Here is a 25,920-nt window from a genome sequence, read left to right as displayed (position 1 = left end):
AGAAGTTGTGTTTTGTTTTCCTGTGAATATTTTTAGGGTGCACTATGGGAACAACAAATGTCAAGCAAAAGATGAAAGAGACAAGGGCTGTTAGAAAAGATGTCGAGGCAAGAAGAGAACAAGCATTCCTTGGTTTGCCCCAAAGGCGGGCAGAATGTGATCAAACTGTTTTTCGCATCTGCAAAGGAGTCAAGGCATTTTCATTCTGTAAGAGAAAGAACTTGCCGCTGACAGGGGGAATGGATCGAATTATTCGAGTCTGGAATCCTTATCTGCCTGGGTAAGGTTTCTTTCTCTCTCCAACCAAAAGGCCACTGATCTAGTAAAGTATATGAGAGCAACACAGGGGATCGCTAATTCCTTTTTAGGATAATTTAAGAAGCCCTGTCCAAAATCGATCTCCCGTACACACAGCCTGGGAAACTTCTGTTGGTGGCCATTAAAGACTCATTCTTTGGGGTTAATAAGCAAGTCATTGGCCCCATTTACCAATGAAGGAACTGAAGCTTAGAGGAGGTAAATAGCTTTTTGGACATAAGGCCAAAATTGGCTAATTTTGGCTGGTTCTAAAAGCCTATGCCATTTCCGTTGGTCAGTGTTGAAGACAGCAGGAGAGTGGAAAATGGGGAGTAGTCTTCTGTGCACTGATAGTGGGGACTTGGGGACAAGAACAAGTCACCTAGGGTGCGCCCCGCTTCCTTGCTGAGTCTCTGTACCAGGCAACAGTGGAGGACCTGCAAGGTGACCCAGGCCCCTCAGCAGGGGCAGACAGCTGCAGAGGCAGCGCCAGGAGCCCGGGGGCACGTGGGATCAGATGCTGCCCCTGTCACCTTCTAGCCCAGTGATCCTGTGCAAGGGTTGTAGCCAGTGTCCACCTTGATAATTGTGCTCACAGGAGTACCTACTTCTCCGGTAATAATAAAGATCACAAATGAGGTCATCCACGTATAGCTCTCAACACAATGTCGGATGCCTAAAAAGAAAGAAAAATGATTTTCTACCCACTTCTATTACCTTAGACTCCCATTTGTCTGGTGATGGGGAACAGTTCACTTACCTTCCAGTGACGTGGTTATAAAATGACATTGGGCTCTCCCCTTCAACCTCAGCCCTGCCTCCCTTCTCCCTACCTCCCCACCCTCTCCCTACACATGCAGCCCTGTGACCCTGAGGGCATTGTGATCCCTCAGAGCTCCTTAAAATAAACTTATATTAAAAAGACATTCCCCCCAGATCTGAATACTGTTAACTCTGACCTGCATAAAGCAACAACCTGCCATAGAATCTATTCCCACACCACCCTGTGCTCTTCCTCGTTTATTCCTTTTATAGTGATATTGTCAGCAGTTGGAGAAACAAAGCCCAGAGCTTCATCTCACACTGAGTTGTGTTGCTATAACTGGGTATTATTTGCTTCAGTCCTTTTATCACACAAGATATATACTTGTGTGATTTCAGAAGGAGACATAACCCTCCTCCAGGCTGAATAGAACTGCCAGATCCGGGCCAAGTTTAGTCTTGCATTTTTATTTAGAAATAGCACTTAAAACTGCTTGGTGTTCATCTGTTCTTTTTCCATTCTAGAAAACCAACAGGTATGCTGAAAAGCCACACAGCTCCAGTGATTTACATCCATGTATCTACTGAGGATAACAAAATATTTTCCATGTCCACCGACAACACTATTAAGGTCTTTGCCCTTTCACATTTTGGATGCATGGTCCAACAGTTTTGGATAGACAATGTGTTTGTTTGGTGTTTTCTTTCCCCTCTTTGCAGCTCTAGAGGTCTCTGCATTAGCAGATACTCAAATGGTAGTTACATTTGTGGGTTTGCTTTGGAAAAAGAAGGTAAGTGGGCAATTGAAGGGTAGTGTCTTAGAGAATTTTCTATACCTGGTGTTTCGTTGGGATGAGTAAACCTTGAAGCATCTCAGCCCCTGTTTGCATGTTGTCCTGATTCCCCTGGGAGAATGTGTGTTGGAGGATGAAGAGGGGGAGCAAGGGATGGAATGGGGACATGGGGGAGGTTAACTATCTCTTGCTATTAGTGCTTATTTTGCAATACACATAGGGCACGTGGGCCCTCTCTGAAATGTCTGTAAGCCTTAGAATTTAAACACTTCTGGCTCCGGTAGAGGTCATGGTAATATCACCTTCATTTTGTTTGCCTTCACACCTCTTTTTATATGTAGGGTCCTACCCAATTCTAAAATTCAGCTGCCCTGTGACCTTTGTATTGCACTATTTTTATACCAAAAAAAAAATAAGAAATTTTATTGATTTGCTTTATCCATTATTTCATGTGCTTTTCCAGTGAACATGAAAAGTTTTCATGATTTCATCCATCTTTCTTTCTCAATTATCATGGGGCCGGAGGGTGGGAGTTTAGAGCAGTCTGAATCAAAGGAATGCTAAAGCCTCAGGCAGGTCAGTATCATTGCTTTGCATAGATACATAAACCAGCTTACTGACTACACACATAATAAATGATTTATAGATGCTATGGGCTGAATCATGTCCCTTCAAAATTCATATGTTGAAGTCTTAACCACCAGTACCTTACAATGTGACTGTATCTGGAGACAGGGCCTATAAAGAATTAATTAGGGGCACCTGGGTGGCTCAGTCATTAAGCATCTGCCTTCGGCTCAGGTCATGATCCCAGGGTCCTGGAATTGAGCCCCGTGTCGGGCTCCCTGCTCCGCGGGAAGCCTGCTTATCCCTCTCCCACTCCCCTTGCTTGTGTTCCCTCTCTCGCTGTGTCTCTCTCTGTCAAATAAATAAAATCTTTAAAAAAAAAAAAAAAAGAATTAATTAAGGTTAAATGAGGTCATATTGTTGGGCCCTAATCCAATATGATTGGTGTCCTTATAATAAGAGGAAATCAGCACACTTAGATGGAGGGGCAACCATGTGAAGACATGGCAGGAAGGGGGTCATCTGCAAGCCAAGGAGAAAGGCCTAAGCAGAAGGCAAACCTGCCTACACCTCCATCAAGGACTTCAATCCCTTACTTCACACCATACACAAAAGTTAAATCAAAGGCAATAGACCTAAATGTAAAAAGAGCTACAATTTCAAAACTCTTTGGAGAAAACATAGGAGTAAATCTTCATGACCTCGGACTAGGGAATGATTTCTTAGATATGACATCAAAAACACAAGAGACAAAAGGAGAAAATAAATGAGTTGGATGTCGTCAAAATTAAAACCTTGTGCCTCAGAAGACACCATTAAGAAAGTGGTCAGACCACCTACAGGATGGGAGAAAATGTTGCCAATCACACATCTGATAAAGGACTTGCATCTAGAATACAAAATAATCTGTATGCTCAACAATAAAACACAAATATCCTGGGCAAAGGGCTTAAATAGAAATTTCCTCAAAGAAAATATTCAAATGGCCAATAAACACAAGACAAGATCTTCCACATCATTAGTCATTATGTAAATGCAAAACAAAACCACCACGAGTTACTACTTCACATCCATTAGGATGGCTAAAATCAGACAATAGATGATAACAAGCATTGGCAAGGATGTGGAGAAATTGAAGCTCTCCATACCTTGCTAGGGGGAATTTAAAATGGTGCAGCCACTTTGGGAAACATTTTGGCAGTTCTTTAAATGCTAACCATGGAGTTACCATATTATCCCACCAATTCTGCTTCCAGATTTAAACCCAAGAGAATTGGAAACTTACGTTCACATAAACTCTTACATATGAATATTCATAGCAACATTATTCATAACAGCCAAAAAGTAGAAATAACCCAAGTGTCCAAATAAATGGATAAACAAAATGTGGTATATCCATACAATGAAATACTAGGCAGCAACAAAAAGAAATGAAGCACTAATACATGTTACCACATGGATGAGCCTTGAAAAAGCTCATGTTACATGAAAGCCAGTCACAAAAGGCCATGTATTGGAGGATTCCATTTATATGAAATGTCCAGAATAGGCAAATCCACAGAGACAGAAACTAGTTTAGTCGTTGCTGGGGGGTTGCAGTGAGGTGGGATAGGGAGTGGCCACTAATGGGTATGGGGGTTCTTTCTGAAATAATGAAAATGTTTTGAAGTTAGACAGTGGTGATGGTTGCACAACTCTTTGAATATGCTAAAACCCACTGAATTGTACACTTCAAAAATGCGAATTTTGTGGGATGTAAATTATATCTCAATAAAACTGTTATTTTGTAAAGGAGGGGGAGGGAAGAGATAGAGAAGTCAAGGGAGATGCCAAGGCTTTGGGCCAGAGCCCACTGAGACAGAGCAGATGGTGGGGAAGAGGAGCATAAGACCAGGAGCTCAGTTCTGGATGTGTTGGGTAGAGTCATCCTGAGTTGAGGGGAGATGTCAGGGCTGGAGAAATAAATTTGGAAGTCATTAGCATTTAGATGGAATTTTAAGCCATGGAGGGGATGAGATGGAAAAGAGAGCAATAGTGAGCAATGGGGAGAAAAGCCTCAAAGACTGTGCTCTCACTGCGTGTGGGGTCTGACATGGCTCCTGTAGAGTGAGCTCAGAGTTCATGTCATGGCAACCATGAGGACATTTGACACAAAATTAGGTGTTGAGATCACGGTCAGTGATGCAATCAGGACCCAAACTCCATTCGGTCCTCCAAGCAAATTTGATTAAAATGAGAAGATTCATGGACTTCAGTATTTGATTTATTTTGAAAATCAAATCTATCCAAAGGTATCCTCCAAAGTCACAAAGTTGGAGACTTCATATTTTTAATGAGCTTTTTTTCCCCTCAAAACCTGGCACCATCAGATAATCATAATTCTGTATGTGAGGACACGTCTCCTATCCCATTTTCTTTTCCTAGTGCCTCTCCATTTTATTCCAATCTGAAATCATGATTACAAGATTAGCATCTTGCCTGTGATGATTCAGGCATATTGAATCACTTCCCAAAATGTGTTTAAAATATATTGAAATCCTATCTTGGAAATATGGTGTGTAATTTATTTCAGAATATATTATTCCTATCAAATAAAAAGTAATCAACCAGGAACCAAACAGCTAAATTTCTAGCATGCCTGATCAGATAGTCTTCGTTCTTTGAATTGATTTTTCAGCCCAAATATTTCACTTTTCTAAATCATGGGGACACATGAAACGTTTCAGGAGTCTGCTAGTTTCTGGCATTACCCTAAAGGAGAGTAAAGTGACAGGTTTAGTTTTCTGTTCTCACTTGTTATTTTCTGTGAATTTAATATTGCACACTACAAAGAGGGCTGTTTTGTGTCAACAGGAATTAGCATAGAAAGAAAGTTATTTCCTGAAGGAAGATAGCATGGTGTATTAGTTAAGGCAAGGCTTGCCACTGTAACAAATAAACCCTATATTTTCCATGGGTTGAGACAATAGAAATTTATTTCTATTTGCTGTCATACCCAAGGCTGGTGCTCCTGGGGAGGGGCATTTTTTTCTCCCATTCAAGAACCACGCTGTCTTCATGCAAGGTCCCTAGGTTCTCAGAGTCTTCTTCATCCCAGGACAATGGGATGTCTGCCTCTTAAAAATCCCAGCCATAAATGACCATCACTTTCTCTCACTCCACCAACTGAATTCATAACTCTGGGTGAAGGGAAACCAGGAAATGCTTTAGTTTGGTGGCCACTCCCCAGCAACACCTTTCCACTGTGGACAGAGGAGTGTGCATTTTGGGGTTGGGGCACAGCATTTTTTAGAAATACAGACTTGAGTTTAAACTCTGAAACTACCAGAAACTAGATGACCTTGGGAGAAGTATTCAATCCTTCTGAACTCAGTGACTAAATTCTCTTGGACATTGGTCACTCTTCTGTAAAACGGAAGAAAGACCCACCTTGTAGGTTAGTTGTGCTCATAAAAGATAATGTATGAACTGTGCTCACCACAGAGTAGTTTTACTAGGTAAGACTCTTTTGAGCCAAAGAGACAAAAATATAACTCAAGTAGTTTAAGCTAAAAAGGGAGAATTTATTGGTTATTGAAACCAGATCATCAGACAGATGGCCTCATGGACATCTGGGTTCAAAGATGGCACTGTTTTTCCCATGCTTTCTGCCTACACTTCCTCGGTGCACACTGATATTGACTCCTAGTGCAGAAAGGCTATCTCCTTCCAAATGGCTGGGACCACTGATGCCCAGTCTGAACTCACAACCCAACTCTAACTTCACTATCAGCTCCAGCCAGAAAAATCGAAGGGAAGACACAGATTCACCAGATTTTGCTGTCCTGTCTAGTGCTTGCAATCAGAGAGGCAATTCTAACAGAAGACAGGAGGGTGCTGGACAGGCCAGAGATAAGTCAGTGATGATAATTTGTTGTAGCTACTTTTACTTTGGTGATTTAATGCCAACTTGCTGATTCAACTTCAACAATAATAGGAAGAGTTCCTTCCTACTTTTCCCTTTCACAGACCTCGTAAGGGTTCCTCGATAGCATCCCAACTAAGATCACTCTCCAAGCTCCAGATTTACCTCATCTTCCCCCTCATCAAAACTTCCTATCTTTAAAAAAAAAAAAAAAAAAATACCCTTCCTCTCTTTCAGTAACATTATCTCATGAATTAAGAAGAAGTTACCAGATGAATGGATTCCCCTTGTGGTATAAGTGACTGATAAAAAAACTGTGTGTATTACCTTTCTATCCAGGAAAATGAGCATTTTCAAACAATTCAATACTCCAGAAAGGAGTGGGAGATGCCCCTTAAATAAGTAGTCCTTGGGGTCACCTTTCCAGGGGATTATTTTACTCTGATCACTACTGTCACCCCCATACTGACCTCCCAGAGTGTATTGCTTCCCGCCTTTTACACCATGACCTAAAGTCACAGATGAAAAAGCACACTAGAACTTTCAAAATGACTTTGCTACCTACTGGGGAGAACTAAGGAAAATAAACAGTATAAATAAAACAAATAAGAGTCTGGCTTATGGGTAAAGGCTTCAAATTTCCTGATCGCTGTTTTGCTTCCGGGAGTTGTGGAGGAGGGGAAAGAAGCCCCATCCAAGTACATCCCACCCAGTTTAGTCAGATTTTCTAGTGCAGCTCTGGAGGGAGATAAGCCTGAGAAGGACTCTTACTTTAGCTGCTCCCTGCGTCTGTAAGGGGAGAGTCATGGAACCCCGCTGGAACTCAATGGATTATGCCTACCTCCCAACTTTGGTTTAAGATCGTATTTGTTTGTAACAAAATGCCTCAAACTGGGTGACTTAAAGAATGGAAATTTATGTCTCACGGTTCTAGAAGCTGGAAGTCTAAAATCAAGTTGTCAGCAAGGTTGGTTCCTTCTGAAGCTGAAGGAGAGTCTGTTCCATGCCTCAGTCCTAGCTTCTGGTGGTTTGCTGGCAGCCTTTGGCATTTTTTGGCTTATAGAAGCATTACCTTGACACCTGCCTTCATCTTCACATGGTCTTCTCCCTCTCTCTGTGTCTGTCTCTGAATTTCCCCTTCTTACAAGGACACCAGTCATATTGTCTGGGGATCTACCCTACTCCAGCTTGACTTCTTCTTAACTAATTGCACTTGCAACAACCCTATTTCCAAAGAAGGGCACACTCTGAAATACTGGGGGTTATTCAACATACAAATTGGGCGGGTGGGGGGGGGGACACAATTCAACCCATAACAGAGTAAATGAAACAATGCATGGAAAGCATTTAACACAATGCCTGGCGCATGTCAGCTTACTAAACGACAGCTGTCTTTGTGATTATTCGATCTTCTCAGTTTTACATTTGGCCCATCTGCTCTTCCCCAGGGATGTGGCCATCCCTTGCAGCTCTCATCAGATCACAGTACCTTAAAATAATACAAGAGCTGTGGCATGGCTTACGTAATAATTCTAATAAATGATTAACAATAATATTATCATTCTAATCATATATCATTACACCATGGCTTAGCTGCGATGCTAAACACTATTTTGTATTAATTTTAAAAATCTCTAAGATTTTATTTATTTTTATTTTTATTTATTTATTTGACAGAGACAGAGATAGTGGGAGCAGGAACACAAGCAGGGGGAGTGGGAGAGGGAGAAGCAGGCTTCCCGTGGAGCAGGGAGCCCGATGTGGGGCTCGATCCCCGGACCCTGGGATCATGACCTGAGCCGAAGGCAGATGCTTAACGACTGAGCCACCCAGGCGCCCCAAAAATCTCTAAGATTTTAAATCCTGTAAGAAAGGCATTATTATTAGTCTCCCTATTTTACAGATGAAACTGAGGGAAAGGGAGTATGGTAATTTGGCCAAGGCCCCAGAGCCATTAGGCGGTAGAGCTGGGATTCCGACCCAAAGAGGGGGGTTCTGGACCTCCATGTCCTTAACCAATAGCCACACTGAGGTTTGTTCCCTGAACCCTCCAAATATCTCCCCCACGGCGGGTTTTGAGGAACTGTATGAAGAAATGGGAACATATCTAGGGGATAGAGGTAGCTCTGTGCACACATCAGACCCACAGTATCAAACCTCCACTGTGATAGACGGAGCGGAGCGGAGAAGTCGCTGGCCGCTCCCTGTGGTGGGGGGTGAAGCTCAGCTCCAGGGTAGCTTGGCCACAGGTATCTCCGCTCCTTGGGCAGCTTCAGCATGGCAGAGGGGCTCAGGAACAAGGGCCCCGCTTTCTCCTTCCTTTACAAATGCAGAGGTGAAGGAAGCCCTTTTAACATTTCCCTTTTGGTGAGGGGGAGAGTGGGGCAGTGTTTAAACTTTGGTCAGTCCTAACCAGACCCCCCAACAGGTGACAGCTTTGGAAACACAGCAAAGCAGCCTGTTCAAGACCTCCAATTCCTTTTTCCCTCATTCCCTCAGATCTGGGATCTAGAGACCGACAGCTGCTTGTTTACTGCCTCCTCCAAAGCCAGTGGAATTAAGGGGGACTTCGCAGCCTGCCTCTATCTCCCCCACTCCAGAGCCCTGTGTGTGGCCACTGACACGGCTGCACTCCTACACCTAAGACTGAGGTCTGAGGTTCTCCTCTTGGCCCCCAGCTGTCAGTTCTCTAGAGGGTAGAGCAGGGCCCAGCGTAGCTGTTTGCAGCCTTCTATGGAACCATCCGCAGTTCAATCCCTGGGTGAGCTCCCGAGCTATATGCCCCCATGTCTTAATCTTGCAGTATGTATTTGTTGAGCTCCCTTGAACATTTCCCATTTATTACTCCAGCACCACCTCCTTAGATTATCTGAAAATCTGGAATCTACCTCTTGAGCCCTTACGGACCCACTGGCCCTACCTCTCTAGCGAAGGTAGAGCCTGGGGGCTTTTAATTCGGTCTGAAAGCATCAACCCCACTTGCTGAGCAGTGGCCCAATGTGAGACCCTGTCCCTCCGGCAGGGTAGCCATTCAGGGACAGCACGAGCCCCGGTGCTGGACAGGTCCTTAGGGAGTTTCCCTTAGTGGGCTTTCCCTGCCCAGGGCCTCAGTGTCAGGGAGCTTGAATGCCTTCAAGACCCATCTCCCGGATTCCTCTGCAATGAGTCCCCCTGGGTTTCCTTGGCACACCTTCGCCGGGCCACATTTCATGTCCTCCTCGGCCAGGAAAATGGGGGCCTGGTTGCCTTTTCCACACTCAGGGAGGTCATGGAGACATTCGTCCCCTTAGCATGAATGTCCACTTCAGTGCCTGTCCCTGTTCTGCTAGGCTGAGATGGCCTGGTCTTACTGAAGAGTTTAAATCCTGCCTCCCAGGCACCCACAAGTCATCCAGTACAACGCTGCGGTTTTACAGATGAGCGAACAGAGGCCTGGAGAAGGGAATGAATTGCCCAAGGTCAAGCAGGGAGTCAGGAGCAGAGCTGGGGCTAGAACGTCTCTCTCAGGATGCCTGGCCCCCTGCCTTCTCCCTGTGTGGTGCTCCTCCCACTGGAAGGCCAAAAGTCTGAGAGGTGGAAGGAGAAGGAGAGCTTAATTTGTTTTTTGTTTGTTTGTTTGTTTAACTAGACAATGGGAGGCATACTGTCTAGTCTTCCTTCACCAGAACCTGCAGAGCTCCTAAGAGGCACCTGTGAGCGGTAGAGAGATCGGGCTCTGCCTCCCTGGGCCCAGTGGCCTTGGGCTAAGTCACACCCCTTCCCCTGGTCTTGGCATGGCTGCAGGGCGCATCACCTCTGCTTTGAGAACTTTCAGTCCCTCTGCATACTAAAACTAGGAACATCATTATAGCCTCATGGTTCAAACATGGCCCATGATTATTCACCCACCCCATTACCCCCACTTGCTGCCCTGACATAAATCCATTCCTCATTTCCAGCCTGCAGCTTTTTCCCCCTCACTGTTCAGCAAGATGATGGATCCCAAATCCGTAGTCTTTGAAAACTAAGGAAAGGAGGCAGAGAAGGATTAGGCTGAATATTGTGGTTTGCAGGGTTCACATCCCATCTATATGATAATGGCAACTGGATTTCCTGAGCCAAAAATGATGGCATACCGTCTTGAAGGGTGGGTTTAAAAAAAAAAAAATTGAGTTTGGGCTCCTGGGTGGCTCAGTCGGTTAAGTGTCTACCTTCAGCTCAGGTCATGATCTCAGGGTCCTGGGATTGAGCCCCGCATCGGGCTCCCTGCTCAGCGGGGAGCCTGCTTCTCCCTCTCTCTCTCCCCCTCTGCTGCTCCCCCCTGCTTGTGCTCTCTCTCTCTGTCAAATAAATAAATAAAATCTTTTAAAAAAATTGTGAACATATGTATACGAAGAACCTTAAATATATTTATTGTGTTCAGTGATTAAATCACAGGTCAAGAATTAACTTTACAGAAAAGTGATCAGATTTCACAGCATCAAAACTCTACTGAGAAGTCCAGAACGTAAGGCTGCTGCCTGTGCCTGGACCCATCCTTCCTAATGTTTCCCTTGAGACCGTGGGAAAGGCTCGCGTGGCTGGGGAGCGCCCGGCAGAACGACCCCAGTCATTGGTGGTACCGCCAGGCCTGCAAGTGCGCGCTCTCGGCTCAGGATGCCAAAGCAACCTGCTGAAAGATGAGACTGTGGTCAGTCCAAAGGCTGTTTGTTCGACGTGGCATCCGTGTGTAGAAAAACAGGCTGGTGGATTGATTTTCTTTTTTTTTTTAAGCAAAATTCCACCTCATGGCAAGAACGGCCCCAATCTCTAGGGCCAACACTTAGGTGTCAGATGACGTCTGCCTGTCCCTGCTCTGTTGCAGGGAACTTTGTGACCATAATCAAGGTCACCTGGTCCTTCTTAGCCTTCTGGAAGTGTCCTCATCTGTGAGGTGGGGAGACTCAGCACCTTCCTCCCCGAGTTGGGGAAGGGGTGTAGGTAACACCAGGAGGCTCTGGTCCAGGCCTAGCACTTTCTATCTGGGGCAGTGCCCCCACACCCTTCCTTCCTCCTCCCCCACAGGCCAGACTTCCCCTTAGAGCAGCCCAGAGACCATTCATGGGAAAGTGCTCATCATCCTTCTGCCTTCTTTGAAAAGGATTCCACCCACTGGGAATCATCTGGCACTAAGTCGGAGGTTCCAGATCCACTGAACCTCTATTAGAGCCCCAGCTTTGGGGCTGAGCACTGGAGGGACCATCAAGAGAGAGGACAGAGCAGTGGGACTGAGAACCAATCTTCATTTATTAAGTGTCTCCCGCTCACCAGGCTTCTCCAGACATTTGACATCCCTTTCCTCACTTAATCCTCACAAAATTTCTATAAAGTGTTCCATTTTACAGATGAGGAAATGAGTGCAAAGCGATTGGATTGCTTAACTCCTAGAGCTATCCCTTCTGGGCGCTGTCCTCGAAGAGAGGGCACGCAGGGCAAGGCCCGAGTACACAGGGGCACCCTTGGCCCCAGGGTGCCCGTGGGAGGCACGTTGCAGGGTCTCGTCCCTGCTGTGAATGAGAAGCACAGCCTTCCAGGCTTGAAGACTCGGGATGGGATGATACAGTTTGTGTTTGTTTGTGAGGGAAGATGTAAACACATAGGGAAGAAGGTCCACTCTGTAGTCGTACAAAATCACACTCCTCCTGCCCTAAATAGGAGACATGCAGTATCATGCTCACTGAATGCCAATTATGCTGTGTGGGGGTCTGTGGGAAGGACATTATATAGGTTTTCTCATCGAATCCTCAAAACAACCCTAGATACCATTATCCCCATTTAAGAGATAAGTTAGAGTTTTCAGCAGTTAAACAACTTGGCCAAAGTCACAGACCCATTTTTATCCTCTTAACCTTTTTTTCTTTAAAGATTTTTATTTATTTCTTTATTTGAAAGAGAGAGAGAGAGAGCACGTGAGTGCAGGAGGAGGGGCAGAGGGGGAAGGAGAGGGAGAGAGAGAGAATCTTGAGCAGACTCCATGCTGAGCCTGAAGCCCAGCAGGGGGTGGGGTAGGGAGCCTCAGTCTCATGACCCTGAGATCATGACCTGAACCGAAACCAAGAGTCATAAGCTTAACCGACTGAGCCACCCAGGCGCCCCTGTCCTCTTAACTTTTCTTAATAAAGCAATAGATGCTTCATCCACAGTATCCATGTCATACATTCGGTTCAGGTTTTCATCCTTTCTGTTTTTCATGAACAAGATCTCCGCTGGAGCCTTACCTAGTGGTCTCCCACCAAGAACCCGTGGTGTGCTGCCGCTACTATCCAGCCTTCCGGCAGGTGGTCAGCTGCCCCGAAGCATCTGTAAGTATCAACTCTTGCTTTCTTTAGCAATGATGTATTTGTGAGTGTGGGCCCAGGCCCATCGTCCTCACCTTAGAGCTGAGCAGAATGTTCTGGGGACATTCTGTCCCTGGAGGTTAAGAATTCTACTAGAATTCTTCAACTCTAGTATTTATCAAGTATTGTTTGGACACCCTTCTTTGAAAGCTGGGTGGAAGAGCTCACAGTTTCCCCAGTGGCTTCTAGTGTGAGCTATTTGGAAGGCCCATCCGGTACTAAGGAATGGTATTATTTCATGGTGGTGTAGGACAATTAATACAACCCTATTACCTACCTTGTAATTCTAGTCCGGAGCTGAGGGTATGGAGCATTCCACGTCCATTTCCCCTTTCACTAGGGCTCTCAAGGATCATGCTGGCCCCCTCCTAGATGAGTGACACAGTGTTTGGTTCACAGGAGCGGACATAACCAGTGCTCTTTGAATAAGGAGTGAGAGCAGAGAACACATCCCCTAACTCATGTACTTCTGTCCTTGAGCTAATTGGGCGGGTGGCGGGGGCACATCCCAAGTACACTCAAGATACTTAAGTGTTCTGAAATCTCCTAAATTATCAGTTCAATCACTTTCTGAATCACTGGCCTAGGCTCTGGCATTACAAGCCAGTGCCCCAGGCCATCTGGCTACACGCTCTTTCCTTCTTCCTGCCATTACCTGGCACACACTGTGTTTAGGTTTTCAAGCCCAGCGGGCACCACTGTCTGGACCTGTCCTCTTCATGTTCACACTCGCTTCGGCTTCACTCGCAGTGAGACTCAGTTGTCTTTGCATATGTTCTTGCCAGTCCCTGCTCTAGAGATTAGTCATCACCATGGTTTTATTAAGTATTGAAAGAAATAGATTATTTGGTCTGTTGATCAAAAAATTTTTATGATGACTCAGTCTCAATTCATCTCAAAGAAGGTAGATTCCTGTATAGTTTGGGCTCATACTTATAAAGAAGCATTTTTCCTCCAGATTTATCAGAATCACCTGTGACTCCAAGGACACCAACCTTCTGGTCTCAGCATCCTGCACAGGCCTGTTCCTGGTGCTGTCCAACTTTTTCCCATCTCCACCCTGGAATTTCCTGCTTCCTCCTCTTCTCTTACACACCTCAGCAATTCTTCAAGGTCCAACTCAAGTGCTATCTCTTCCACAAATCTTGTCTTCACGGCTTTGGACTCATACAGGCACCTCCCTCTTCCTGACCACCCAAGATGGCGCCTCCCATGTGGTGCTGGATTCAGTTCTCACTTGTCCTGCTTTGTTTCACACTCATGAGCCTTGTGTCTCTAATCATTCACTGGCACTTAGGGCAACAAGCAGCTCATCTGTGTTTCCCTCTTCTTCCTTCTTGATCTCAAAACCCTTCTTACTCTTCATTGCACAACTCTGGATATCAGCTCCTCTGAGAAAAGTTTCTAGATCATTCCCACATCCAGGCAGAATGACGGGCTCCATTAGCATTTGGGCTCCTGATTCTATGCTAACACAGTCAGCCTCCTTCAGTAGCATTACTTTTGATATGCATATCTTCCCTGCCTGTGGGTGGTAAGGAGATGTTGAATTGGGATATAAATACTCTCTCAGCTCTTACTGTATTAGGCACACACTGGTAATAAACTCTTGGATACTTACTGAATTGAGTTATTGATTTGAGTATTTGCTCACCTTGCAGATCTGTGTGAAATCTTTATAACACATGCCTACTGTCACGATCCACAGCATCTAAGCCACATTGCAGTCTATATTTGTGGAGGAGAGAATGTAGCCCAAGATTTTCATGATGCCTGAAGTTATTAATACCACTATACCACATTTTATTCTTCGAGTTGCATAGCAGAGTGCTAGGGACCACCAACTTTCAATGCCTCTGAAAATGCTTAAAAACGGCACCATGTAAACTAATAAATACTCAATTAAATGTTTACAATGTGTGACATAGGAACTGCAACTTACACACATCCACATCCACATATCCAGTTATATGTAATATGGAAGTTTATTTTTTAAGAATAGTGAATAATTTTTCAACAAAGCTTAAAACTAGGAATATTTTGTAAATATTTTAAAATTTAATAGCAAGATTATATTTCATTTGGGATATCGTTGCATTTTAATATGTTTAATTGAATGGGAACTTCAAAAGGAAGAATTGCTTGGGGCAAGGAAGTTCTTAGGGGAGCCCTGCTAGGGCATGAAATCCCCTCTACAAAATGCACCTAAAAAGTATAAATAGCACGTTTAGACTTTTCTTGGTTCTATAAATAGAACCCTAAGGTCATTTTTAAAGATATTTTAGTTGCTCACTTCAAACTTTTCACTTCCATTACCTGCAGTAGCCGGTGGAGTTCTTGGGGGAATTTCTTTTTATGGAAACAAATGTGTGACTGTTTAATCACTTAACGGGAAGGCAGGTCCACAGGGAGGATGTTTCCTTTGGGTGTCGATCTGGGGCTATCTGCTGCACTCCGGGCCCTTCTGCTCATTCTTCCATGCCAACTGGTACTCCATTCAATTCTGGACCTCAACCATATTACAAATCACTGCATGTTGTGAAACTTTGGGAGGTTTGCAAAGGTTGGAATAACTAAAGTAAAACCCAGTAATGCTAAGGGTCTATTGCAATATGGAGGAGAACAAATGGATGCACCTGAGCTGTAGACACCCCCAGGAACGCTGACATTGTAAGAGGACAGTGGGGAAGGAAGCAAAGTGTACACTACGAAAAATCTGGTCTCAGGTATTTGAAATCAACAACAGTGAGGTGATGCCTCCTGGTTTCTGGATTGGAGACCTGGAAGTTTCTCTATGTCGATGGAGCAGCCTCTTTTACAAAGTGAAAGACTAAAAGGAACATTCAGTAGTTCAGAGAAAGAGTGGTGTCCTCAAGCATTTCTCCTCCCACACTGTCACTGCCTTTGGGTGCAGGCTCCAGAAAGCCTGCCCCAGAGGATGCTCTCCTTAGTGTGGGCACTTACTTATCCGAAGTCACGAGAGATGCCACTCCACTCCCTTTACAGATGATTCTCATTCAAAGGTTGCTCAAGGGATGGGGCTGAAAGAAAGCAATTTCAAGACTGGAACTGGCTGGACTGAGCGAAATCTTAAAGCTGAGGGTTTAGAAGATATGCCCTTCCCCTCCAAACAGGCCATCTTCCTCACTCAGTTTTGTCTTGGTGCTGAATAAATTTTGCTGCTCAAAATTCAATCCACACCTATTTCTCTGAGCCTAGGTAGTCAGGAGATTTTTATCCAAAGATTTCTAAATTTTTTAATCTTCTCACTGAATGTTATGGGATAAATTGTGTTCCCCCAAAATTCATATGTGGAAGTCCTAACCCCAGCAGCTCAGATTGTGACTGTATTTGGAGACAGAGCCTTTAAAGAGGGGATTAAATTAAAACGAGGATGTTAGGGTGGGCCCTGATCCAATCTGACTGGTGTCTCTATAACAAGAGGAAATTTGGACACATAGAGAGACCCTGGATGTGCACGCACGGGGAAAAGACCATGTGAGGACACAACAAGAAGGTGGCCATTTGTGAGCCAAGAAGAGGCATCTCAAAAGCAACCAAACCTGCCAGCAACTTGATCTTGGACTTCCAGCCTCCAGAACTGTGAGAAACTAAGTGTCCATTGTTTAAGTTCTCCATTCTGTGGTATTTTGTTGTGCAGCCCCAGCAAATGAATACATTGGGCTAAGCCAACTTGCATTGGATGTACAGATGGATACTTTCAGGGTAAATTTGCATCTTTCATATCCAAGACAATAGACTTCTAAATGCAAATTCTTTTTAATTTGATAACCATAATCTCTGGGTCACTTTTTTTTGTCAACTTCCTGATACAGGTGGTAAAAGTGTGGGACTTTGAAACAGGAAGGTTGTTGTCTGGATTCATTGGGGCTCATGGAAATGCTGGAATCACATGTCTGACCTTTGACATCAGTGGAAGAAGGTGTGTATCTTCAACCATTAAGCAGTGAGATCCCTGACATGATGTCCTGACAGGAGACTGTTTCCTAGGCTAATCACCAGGGGCAGAGACCACTGTCTGAAAATATGGAGCTACAGCAACGGACATTGTTTGCACACACTGCAACACGGCAAGTCGCTTCCTACCAAGGGTCCCCATAACATAATGATGCGAGATTGGGCATTTGTTGTCAGTGTAGAAGAAACAAATGAGATAGAGTCTAGATTGCATGCAACAGTCCTACATCCTTTTTCCCTGGCACTTCGTTTTACCAATGACTCTAAACTACTACTGAGGAGAGCCATACTTTACATAAATGTATGTGCTCCCAGCCAAGCCTCGTGCACTTGGTCCTTTATTACCTGGTATATTTATCTGAGTTCTTGAATGAGCTTAACATTTTCTAGACATTTTAAACATCACATAAGTCAAAATCTAGATGGACAAACTAAAAGCTAGTCTGTTTTGTGCATTATTGTGATTTTTTTTCCCCAAGGCCGCTTTCTTCCACTTGTTCATGTGCTGTGCCTGATCTTGGTAGAATTTCCACAATTCTGGCCTGTCACCCTTGTATGAGGGAGAGAAGAGGCAGACAGTTTTCAACTATCAGAGAATATAAATGAAGTCGAAGTAAAAAAAGACAAAAATCACTCAGGGTAATGAGTTTGTGATTCCCAGGTCTGCTTTTGACCTGCTTGCATTCACTGTTCACTCACTCGCTCAGCAAGTGCCGGGCACCGTGAAGGGTCCTGTCAGCAGAAGGTGAGCCTCTTCCCAGAGCTGAGCAAGTTCAGGGCCAGCCTTTTAGGGCAATGAGTGTAGCCAGAAACCAGCAGTGCTGTGGTGCCTTGAAAGACAGCTAATTGTGGTCTAAAAACTAGAAAGTCAGTACTGAAGTTCTCCCCAGTCATCAGTTTAGTTGAGTCAATATGTTCAAGCTGATTTCAAGAAGCAATAAAGAAAAGAAAAGAAGAATGTAAAGAAAAGTCTAAGTAAAGAAAATGTAAAGAAAAATGTCTAATATACTTTGATAATGTGATCTTTCTAGATGAAAAGGAAAATGAAGTCTGTGATTGTACCTACTTGGAAGTGAACCAACATGAGTGAGTTATATTCAGCTGGGCTATAGACAGGCATCTTTTTGATACAAAATCTATTCGGGAGGAGGACACCAAGACAGTGAAGGGAATTTTCCAGAAGGAAATGTGTCAAAGAATTTTCAAGGCTCCCATTTGCTCCCTGATGGTAATTTAGGCAACTAGGCTCTTCTAGAATATTAGAAGCAATTCTCTGCCCATTTCGATGACTGCTTAGAGGTAGTGATAGGGAGCACTGTATCTCTCCACCAAATACTTTCTTAAGGAATAAAGCACAGACTAGATTGCTAGAGTAATGAAATTCAGCACCCACAAGTCAAAGAATAAAAATCCCATAAATTCTCTCCTGAACACTAAGGGTAAAAACAATTCCTGATCAGTTTCTGTTTGTGCTCTTGCCTCCATGGTTCAACCATGCTCTTAGGATCGAGTAACCCTCAGGAGGGCAGTTGCTCATGGAGCAGCATCTGTAGATCTTAAAAATTATAGATCCCTTAAGCACCAGTGAAAACAGTGACCCTAATTTATCCGATCACATTTTATCTTGTTCTTCATAAGATAGAATGCCCTGGCTCTCTCCATTTATCACATAGACATGGCAAAATTAAACCACAGTCTTGACTACAGGCAAAAATTAAAGAGACGATAAGCTTAAGTATTGAAATGTACTACTCTTTTACTGTTCTAGGTGTATCATAGCTGTTAGATGGGACAGAAGAATAAATGTGTATTTTGTAAGTGAAATGTACAAAATTAGGTATTCAAAACCCTGCTTCAGATTGCTATCCTCCCCCCACCCGTGGATTCTTTTCCCACTAAAAACATTTGTAGTAATTCTTCATGCTTCTACTCTCTAGTACAAGTCAAGCCATGATATAGACAGAAGAATTTCCTCCCTCCCTCCCTTTCTCCCTTTAAAAAACCTTTTCTACTTTGTTTTTTTTGTTTCAGTCTCTTCCCTCTAGTTCTCTTTTATGGGAAGAAGTGTAATCACTCTGCACCCAGTTCTGGGAGGGGCGTGGTTCCCACATCAACAAGCAACTCTCTGACACCAGCTGGTGTCTTATAATTCAACTCAATCCTGACACCATCTACCCAGAGATGGCATCAGGTCCCACAGGTTGTGGGCTCACAAGTCCCACAAGCCCGCCCTTCTTGCCCCCCAATTTCAGATACCTCCCATGCTCTCATCACTTAAGAAATTCCAAAGCTTTTAGGAGCTATCTGCCAAAAATGGGGACCAAGACCAAATATCTATTTCTTATCATAAATCGCAATACCACAAAGTGTTAGCTAGAAGAGCTATCAGGGGCACAGAGGGCATCCCTGGAAATCCAAAGCAGACCATGCCTGGAATGCTTAGTTCTCCACACCTTGCCTCTTGGTCTTACCCCTTATACAGGCTGGCGTTCTCCCTCCTCTCCAGGATGCAGGGGCTTCAGCTGTATCTCACATACCCTCGTCCCTAACTGAGGGTTAACCTCTCTATCAACTGTCCAGCCTTTTACTTTCTTCCTTCTTCCTCCCACTTTGTCTTTATGCCCTGGTCCCTCCCTAAGTGGAAAGAGGAGATGAAATGCCATCCATAAGCAGCTCTATGGGAAAAAAAATTCTTTTTGTTATGGCTTAGAGACGAGGAAGGGATTCAGAGACAGGGGAAGCTGAAAATGCTGACTGAAACTAAGTTTTAAATCTACCTGTGACATTTTATTTCCCCTGCTTGCTATGCTGGATGGTCATAGATTTCTGACGGTCTTTAAACATTGTAAGTTCTTTATTCATTTGAAGGTGTGCCATATTTCATAGCCTAAGCCTTGCATCCCCAGATGATTTGAAAGATGACTACCTGAGAAGCCCTGGCGTTGAATTCGTCCTTTGGTATTATAGGTTCCTGAGCTGAGGGCTTTTGTTTTAAAACACGCAACAGCGATGGGTCTTATTATGAAGGCGAAGCTATGTAGACCATCCAAGCAGAGTTTGTCAGTTGACATATGATTTGTTGAAATGCAATCACCCAAACGTCAGAAGTGGATTGCTTTTTATTCCCACTAGCACGAGGGGAATTTGCTTTGACATTTTGAAAATCTACATCACTGATGGGGTGAGGGGTAGGGTTATAAAATGTGCCAACACCTTCTCTCTGAAGTTGCGAGTGTGTTGGCAGCTCATTTTACTGCTTGTACAACGTCTCCTCTTTGGCTTTGCATACAGGATGCACCAGGTGACCTTCATCGCTTCTGGAAGCCACAGCCACACTGGCAGGATGACCTGGTGAGCCCCGGTCCACTGTCTGGTTCTCAACCCAAACAGTGGCACATGATGCGGATACCCTTCATTCAGAGGCTCACCCTGACTCTCCTGGGCCTGCCTCTGCTGTGGCAGGATTCATGAAGCGTCCAGGTAGAGCCAGGAGCACTGAGCGCCAAGCAGCTGCTTCCCTTCCAGGAAGAGGGATGGCCTTGTGTTCGGACAGGGGCATGGGGCCACAGAAACCAGTCCATGCAGCTCTCTGTGAGCTCAGCCAGGACTCATGTAGTGCAGGAATAGCAGCCCAAGATGTGGTGGGTGTAACTTTCCTCCAAGAAGCATCTACTTCCTGCTTCTGCTTGGCATGCAAAATTATATGCAACTGCTGTGTCATCCTTTGGCAGCCAGGGAGGCTAAGAGATGACATTCCTGCCCTGTGACTTGTTGGGGGCCCATAAGCAGGGGACTTCTTGTGATTCTTATTAGCAAAATGCCCCCCCCCAATTTTCTACAGCTTCCCACGGTTGAATATCCTTCCTCAAAATTGCCTGGATGCCAAGACAATAAAAGACAAGTGTTAAGAAAGAAAAGTTACTGTGCCCAAACATCAACTGCCACGGTTCAACCCAACCTTATACCCCCATAAATATTCCAAAAGGTACAAGTCACTAGAATACAAACCCCATGAAGCCAGACCTTGTCTGTCTTCACCATGGTATTCCCAGGACCTAGCCCAGTGTCCAATTTATAGCAATGCCCAATTACTTTGTTTCATTCAACTAGCATATGCCAAATGCCTATTGTGGGCCAAGTGCTTTATTCACTGAAGATGAAGTGATGAGCAAAATGGTCATCTCATGATCTCTGCCTTCCTGGGGTTTACAGATTAATGATTATTGAGTGAAAGAACAAAGTTATGCAGAAAATGCCCTGGAAGTGATGGCCATTGCAAGGATGGGCATCATGCAAGTCAGCAAAGTGTTAGTTCATTCAAATATTTATTCATTCAACTATTAATTCACTCAACACATATTTTTGTGCACTTTCATAGTGTCATGCTTAGTGGATAGGTCCAGAAGATACAACGTGAATAAAATGTGATTCCTGGCCTAGAATCTCAAAGACTAGTGAGGAGATAAACTAAGGAAATAATAATCCTACTATGTGACAGATGATATAATAATGTATAAGATGCTGGAGAAGCCCAGAGGTGGAAAGTACTAACTTTACTCTAACATCACACAGGATATCAAAAGATTGCTAGGATTTTTCCAGAAGGCCAAGGTAAGGAAAGCAATCTAGATGAAGGGAAGGAGGAAAGCATGAGCTAAGTGGGGAAGCATGAAAAGCATGTTGTTTGGAGGGTTTATGAAAAGTTTGAGGAGGGAAATGAGGTTGGCAAGTTAAGTTAGAGCTTGACAGTCCTGCTAAGGCATGTATGCCTCACTGTGCAGGCAGTGGGGGACCACAGGAGGAGGATCCCAGACATACATGGTCACAAATCACAGAAGGAGGTGGGATTTGGCAGAAGACTGTGGGAAAGAGGGAGCCATTGACCTTCTCTTTTCCAACTGTCTTCTCTTTTCCAACTGTCTTATACCATCATATTCCCAGCCACTTTCAGGCAGAAGAGACATCTTAGATGACATGGACAGGTCCTCAAGGGACACTCTGTGGGAAGTATGTGAGGGAAAGGGAGAAAAAAATGTCTTAGAGTGCCAAGAGAAGCCAAATCTCTTCACATGGAAACTGCACTCCAGAGAGAAAGTTGAAAGGATAGTGGCACAAAAACTTCATTTTTGTTTCCCCTCTTTCTTAAGGATCCATATCCAAATCCTCCTTTTGAGGAGAGTAGGTGATCTCAGTTCCTAATCGCATGTATAAGCTGCATATGGGAGCCCTGTAGGAATCAAGTCAAGGGACAACACACTCTGGAATTTAGACCTGAGCTGTTGGGAAGCCAAACCACCTTGGCCAGAGCTGGTTTCCATTATCCCATTGCCATCAACATTTCAGCCCCAAATAGGCCTCCTTGCAAATCTAAGCTTGCTAGCACTATGGGGAGGTCAGGAGGCTCCTAGGAGTATCACGTTCCTGGGGAAGGAAATACAACTGACCCAAGGAGAGGCAACACCTCTCTGGCTCAACTGTACACAGACTCCTGCATGGAGGGATGCCTTGATCCTTGAGGCTGGGCCACAAGGTTCCAGGTGAGTCTTCGATGTGGGCAAGCACAGAAGGAGGAACCCATCTGCATCCTCTGTCTTAGGCATCAGATGAAGGGGAGCTAGCTGGGTGTGATTGGGGATTTGACTTCTTACCCTGTCCCTCTCCATCTCTCTCTTTCTCAGAACCATGGGCACAAGGAGGACATCCTCTGTGTGGCTCAAGGCCCACCTTTTCTTCTTGCCACCTCCAGTTACGATGGGGAGGTCATCATTTGGAATGTCATCTCAGGCCACATATACTGCAAGCTGACTACTTCCAGCCCCTCTGATGGTGCAGAAGACAGAAAAGGTAGGTGAGGGGTAGGCTCCACAGCTGCTCTGCACAGGTCCCAGCAGGCTTGGATTCCTGGCACGTCCTAAAGAGTTCTCAGTTCTGGACAGCTTCCTGGTTAGAAGGGATTAGCCTGGTTTCAGGTTTAACCTGTCAGCTGGAGATTCCCAAAGCTGGGAGGGAGTTTAAGAGTTCAGCTAGCTCAGTCCACATCCCCAGGCACTCATCCATTAGAAGCTATCTCAGACCAACCCACCACCTCCGGAGCCTTTTCTCATCCACTGTCCACCTAAAGGACTCTCTCCCCTGAGCCCCTTGGGCTTTGTTATAGTGCTGATTTTGCCCCTCTGTCTTACAGGCTCCTTTTGCCCAGCTAGCAAGCCTGCTCTCCCAACCCACCTCAAACATTATCTTCTGATGTGTCACTCAGCTATGTGCCCTCAGGTTTTATGCCATCCTCTCCATCAGCCCCCTCAGGTGGCCCCCAGGGTCCCAGAGTCCTCACATTGCCTGTGACCCCCTACACTCTGCCACATGGGTCAATCCTTATTACTTGTGTGTAATACAAAGTATTATAAAGATTTTATAATACATATAAATATACATAAAGATTTGTTTATTATATATAAGGATTTTATTTATTTATTTATTTATTTAGAGAGTGCACACAAGCGGGGCGGGGCACAGGGGGAGAGAGAGATCTCCAGCAGACTCCCCACTGAGCATGGAGCCTGATGTGGGGCTCCATCTCAGCACCCTGAGTTCATGACCTAAGCTGAAACCAAGAGTCAGACACTCAACTGACTGAGCCACCCAGGCACCCCGTATTACTTGTATATCTTATTGCAAAACTTTTCTCCACCCTCCCACCCCATTCTCCCTAATTTTTCTGCCCTGGTTCCATTTCTTCAAGACTCTCTCTGTCTGCTAATGTGATCATGGGCCTGTTCATTCACATCTTCATTCAAAACACATTGTTGAGTTCCTGCTATGTGCCAGGCCCAGTGCTAGGTGTGGGGGTTGGTAACCACACCCCTCTCCCTCCAAGTCATGAACTCTTTGAAAAGCACACTTATCTGTCAGCTTCATTCATGGCTGGCTGTGCTGGCTGGAAAACCATGGTAACCCACAGCCAGAGGCTTCCTACCACTTCTTGCCCTACCTCCAGAGTCCAGGCTCATCCTTCCCAAGTGGCAGTCTGTAGACACTCATCTGCCAACAGCCAAGAGACCCGCTACCTCACACCCATGGAGCCCCAACAGGGAGACACAGGGCACTGGTGATTTTACCTAAAACCAGGGAGTTCTTGCATCTCCTGAAACCCAGCCAGCAAACTCAGAGAACCCCACCCTGCAATCCCCTGCCTGAGGCATCTGATAACTTATTAGCTAAGGAAGAGCTCTAATGACTCATTTGATCAGAAAATATCTTTGAGCCATTCCTATGGGCATAACCCTGAGGGAGATACATAGAAAAGACTAGAGAGAGATGTGAGGCTTGATGCTGCCTTCAAAGGGTTCACAGTCTAAATTCAGACACAAGATGTTCATGCCCAGCAGATAAAAGAATGGAAAAGCAATGCAATCAGCCTCTGGACTGCTGTGCTTGAGAGATACTCTGGAAGGCAGTGGCTAGAAACTGAACATCACGAGATTAAAAAGAAATTCTTACCTGTAGCTTTGTTATCTAGTCTGTTCCTACCCCTTTTACTATAACATAAAAAAGATTCTTCTATGAGGCTCTTTCTACCAGTGCCTAAGACTTTTAAAAATCTTTGGGGAAAAAGTGGTGGCATTTTCTTCTAAATGATTATTTTCATTGCCATTAAAAAGAAAATAAAGTTACTGACCAAGAATGCAATGTTGACCTTTTAGCTAGCAGCTCTAATTTAAAACCCTCTTTGCAGCAGCATTTGTTGCTTAAAGTTATGTGACTGCTGGCTTTGAGAAACTCATTTTCTGCTCCCCAAATGCAAAGCCAACCATAGCTACTGATAATTCACATTTCTACACTGCACAAATGAGATGAAACTATGTGAAAGTTCCCTACCCTTCCAGGAAAGAGCAGTATTGGCTCTTCTTGAAGGTCAAACCAGAACCCAGTGGTCTTTTTCGCATGGGATTGGTTAAGAGGTCACCATCTTATTTGGAAAACTATCCAGACTATTCTTCTGAAGTCATCTTTAGTAGAGAGGGGAGCTAAGAGAGAAAGGCAATGGTGTAAGCCAAGCCAAATGAGCTGAAAACAAATTCTTTCTGCTGACTTTTTGACATTTTAGCTTCATTCTTCCTTATATTGGGGATTGTCACATCTTCCTTGACATCAAAGAGAAAGAATTTGACAGTGAAAGAGAGACAGAGATTTCAACCAGGCTAAAATCCAGGAAAGCAGTGGGCACACTGAGAGACTAAGCCTTTTTCTTTGTCCTCTTCCCCCTCCCCTCCCCATCCCCCTCCTCTTCCTACTCCCCTCCCCCCACCCTCTCCTCCTTCCCCTCCTCCTCCTCTTTCTATGTTTATTGTGGTAAAATACACACAGCAAAATGTACAATGCAATGGTATTAGATACATGTATGCGGCCATGAACCATCACCACTGCCCATCTACAGAACTTTTCATCATCCCCACCTAAAACTCTGTCCTTGCTAAACACCAACTCCCCATTCTCCCCTCCCTGCAGCCTGTGCAACCACCATTACACCTCTGTCTTTATGATTTGACTACTCTAAGTCCTTCATGTAAGTGGAATCATACAGTATTTTTCTTTTTGTGACTGGCTTATTTCACTTAGCATAATGTTCTCAAGTTTCATCCATGTTGTAGCATGTTAAAGAATTTACTTCCTTTTTAAGGCTGAATAATACTCCACTGTGTGTGGATATACCGCAGTTTGCTTATCTGTTTCCCCATCAGTAGCCACTCGGGTTGTTTCCACATTTTAGCAATTGTGAATAATGTTGCTATGAACATAGGTGTACAATATTTCTTCAAGACTCTGCTCGTAAATGATTTGGGGTATATACCCAGAAGTGGAATTGCTCGATCATGTGGTAGTTTTATTTTTAATTTTTTGAGGACCCTCCATACTGTTCTCCACAGTGGCTGCACCAGTTTGCATTCCCACCAATAATGCACAAGGTCCCCATTTCTACACATCCTTGCCTACACTTGTTCTTTTCTTTTCTTTCCTTTCTTTCTTTCTTCTTTCTTTCTTTCTTCTTTCTTCTTTTTTCTTTCTTTCTTTCTTTCTTTCTTCTTTCTTTTTCTTCTTTCTTTCCTTCCTTCCTTTCTTTCTTTCTTTCTTCTTTCTTCTTTTTTCTTTCTTTCTTTCTTCTTTCTTTCTTTCCTTCCTTCCTTCCTTCCTTCCTTCCTTCCTTCCTTCCTTCCTTCCTTTCTTTCTTTCTTTCTTTCTTTCTTTCTTTCTTTCTTTCTTTCTT

At 44.4% G+C, this 25,920-nt stretch overlaps 1 protein-coding gene across 1 annotated transcript in view; it reads left to right on the top strand.

Annotated features, from left to right (window-relative positions):
• Nucleotides 1-44: 44 nt before the first annotated feature.
• LOC116631253 (WD repeat-containing protein on Y chromosome-like) overlaps nt 45-25,920 on the top strand; it is a 42,344-nt gene continuing 16,468 nt past the window's right edge. The window contains 10 exon segments of the mRNA XM_032402444.1: nt 45-280; nt 1,585-1,690; nt 8,824-8,975; nt 12,542-12,644; nt 16,517-16,623; nt 16,692-16,771; nt 17,690-17,744; nt 18,427-18,472; nt 19,950-20,009; nt 22,337-22,502. Coding sequence (XP_032258335.1) covers nt 45-280; nt 1,585-1,690; nt 8,824-8,975; nt 12,542-12,644; nt 16,517-16,623; nt 16,692-16,771; nt 17,690-17,744; nt 18,427-18,472; nt 19,950-20,009; nt 22,337-22,502 — 1,111 coding nt within the window.

This window comes from Phoca vitulina, unplaced genomic scaffold, assembly GCF_004348235.1.
Source record: "Phoca vitulina isolate PV1807 unplaced genomic scaffold, GSC_HSeal_1.0 scaffold5, whole genome shotgun sequence".
NCBI lineage: Eukaryota > Metazoa > Chordata > Mammalia > Carnivora > Phocidae > Phoca > Phoca vitulina.
The sequence above is the reverse complement of the archived record's forward strand: the minus strand, read 5'-3'. Positions and strand labels throughout refer to the sequence as shown.